The sequence below is a fragment of the Puccinia triticina genome, chromosome 7A (assembly GCF_026914185.1).
Source record: "Puccinia triticina chromosome 7A, complete sequence".
In the NCBI taxonomy this organism is placed as follows: domain Eukaryota; kingdom Fungi; phylum Basidiomycota; class Pucciniomycetes; order Pucciniales; family Pucciniaceae; genus Puccinia; species Puccinia triticina.
The window spans coordinates 5712083-5713986 of record NC_070564.1 but is presented as its reverse complement, the minus strand read 5'-3'; the positions used below and the strand labels follow the sequence as shown (position 1 = coordinate 5713986).

At 44.9% G+C, this 1904-nt stretch overlaps 1 protein-coding gene across 1 annotated transcript; it reads left to right on the top strand.

Moving 5' to 3' along the window:
* Positions 1-396: 396 nt before the first annotated feature.
* On the top strand, positions 397-1245 carry PtA15_7A617 (uncharacterized protein; the record flags this gene model as incomplete). Its single annotated transcript, XM_053171242.1, has 5 exons — positions 397-511; positions 630-701; positions 787-888; positions 969-1028; positions 1112-1245. The coding sequence occupies 5 exons, from the start codon at positions 397-399 to the stop codon at positions 1243-1245; spliced, it is 483 nt and encodes a 160-aa protein (XP_053022443.1).
* Positions 1246-1904: the final 659 nt, after the last annotated feature.

Sequence of the window (1904 nt, the reverse complement as noted above, 5' to 3'; positions counted from 1 at the left end):
TCCCCTCCTTCTGATGCACGTTTTGAACTTATTCACATTGAGAGCTCTGCCACGCTGAAATGCCGGCGCTGCGCACTATCAAAAAAGAGTGTCCTCTCGGATGCCTAATCCCGGCAGGATCATTGTTGCAGGTCCAGATTTACCTATGAAGCTGTAAGAAGGTTGCTCGCTCGATGAAGCGTATGCATGCATCTTTTCCAACGACCTCGTATTCTCTGTATGCAACTCGGCTCGGTGCCACAGCAAGGCCAAGCCTGAACGTTTCGTGGTGGGCGAACGTTTGTAGCAGACTGACTGAAACAAATATAAAACTCAGCGAGTGGTACTCCAGGCTATGTTCCCCCAACCCAATAATTTTTCCACTCAAATTTCCCACCCATTGTAGCGTGACATTCAATGCTAGGGCGACTCTGGTCGGTTTCCTTTTTCGTTGCCCACTTCACCAACGCCCGAACGACTGGCTTCCCAGCCACTTGTTCCAATGACTGGTCGATGGACCGCAGGGAACATGGTGATTTTTCCGCCTTCATTTCAGATTCAATCCCTTCATCTTCCAGGACACTTTCGCCACTGGTGGCCGATACGATTATATTTTTCGGAAAGCTGATAGATCTTTATTGCCTTATCAGTGGTTCGTTGCCCGAACGTAGAATCCGAAACTCCAGTCAAGTGTGCCCCTTCGAGCTGCTCCAACTTTCCCAGTAAGCATCTGTCATTTTCCACATGAAAAGACAATTTTCGGGTCACAGGAGTTTGCATTGTGACCAGTTTTTTGTCTTCAATTAGTCTGCAGCAGTTGCGTTAATGTCGCCACTCAAGAGCGGCACAATAGCATGACTTGTCGAAAAGGCTACAACATGATCGACACTGGTAGCTCGTCCCTTGCTAGTCAGTAAATTCACAGTAAATTCACAACCCAGGGAATGAATTGCAGCTAACCCATTATTCTTCTCTTCGGCTTTCAACAGTGTGTATTGATCAAGATGAAAGTGCATTTGAATGCACTGGTGGTTGCCAAGGCACTCTGAGTAAGCTCTCAGCATCTTTCTTTCCGCTCAATCTCTATAGATGATATTCCGGGTGATTTGCTGAAATTTTGATCGGTGTTCAGCTTGCGACAGTTGCGCTTATGATGTGACCCCGTTCAACATGCAACAGCTCCAAAAAAGAGCCAATCCGATAGTTAATGGAATGGTGGTTGGCAACGGTCGTACTGGGTTTGGCCCCCAAGGTATAGACTGGTGAAAGTCGAATTGTGCCACCCACCACCCGTGAACATGCCCCTCTTGTTTTTCACTCTGTCTTCCACATCATCTGTTAGCTCGACTAGATAAGAATAAATAGATATACGCTTCATGAATCATATGGCACAAAATTGGCATCACTTACGGCCCAAAAACCTATAAACGTGGGTTTTCCTCAAATCTGTAGTTTATTCTCAAGTGTGATCAAGGCAGCAGACAATTTAAGACATTATTATCATAAATCACCACATACTCCTTATCAATGCGGATATCTACTCAAAATACTTCCTGGTTCCACAACCTTCTGAAAGTCTTAATCAATCTTACTCTGGCTCCCCATCTCTTTGGCAATATTTTTCCTTGGATTGCGGAGGAATTCCAAGTTCTTTCTCCTAATTTTATCACCTCTAACAAACCCATTTCAAAATTCCATACGGCAGAAAACTATTATATACTCATTCGGATTCCGCTTACTAGCCACCCCCTGCCTCCAGAAAGAAATGCTGGTGATAGGAGAGTGACAGAACAGCGATGAAACTGTGAGAAAATGGAGGAATACAATTTCCCATTGGAAGTGACAATTTTAGACAACAGGTAGTCTCCCAATGTAGTCCAAGAGGCTTCAGTATGTAGGTATTGACTGGAGGATTCCAGTCAAGA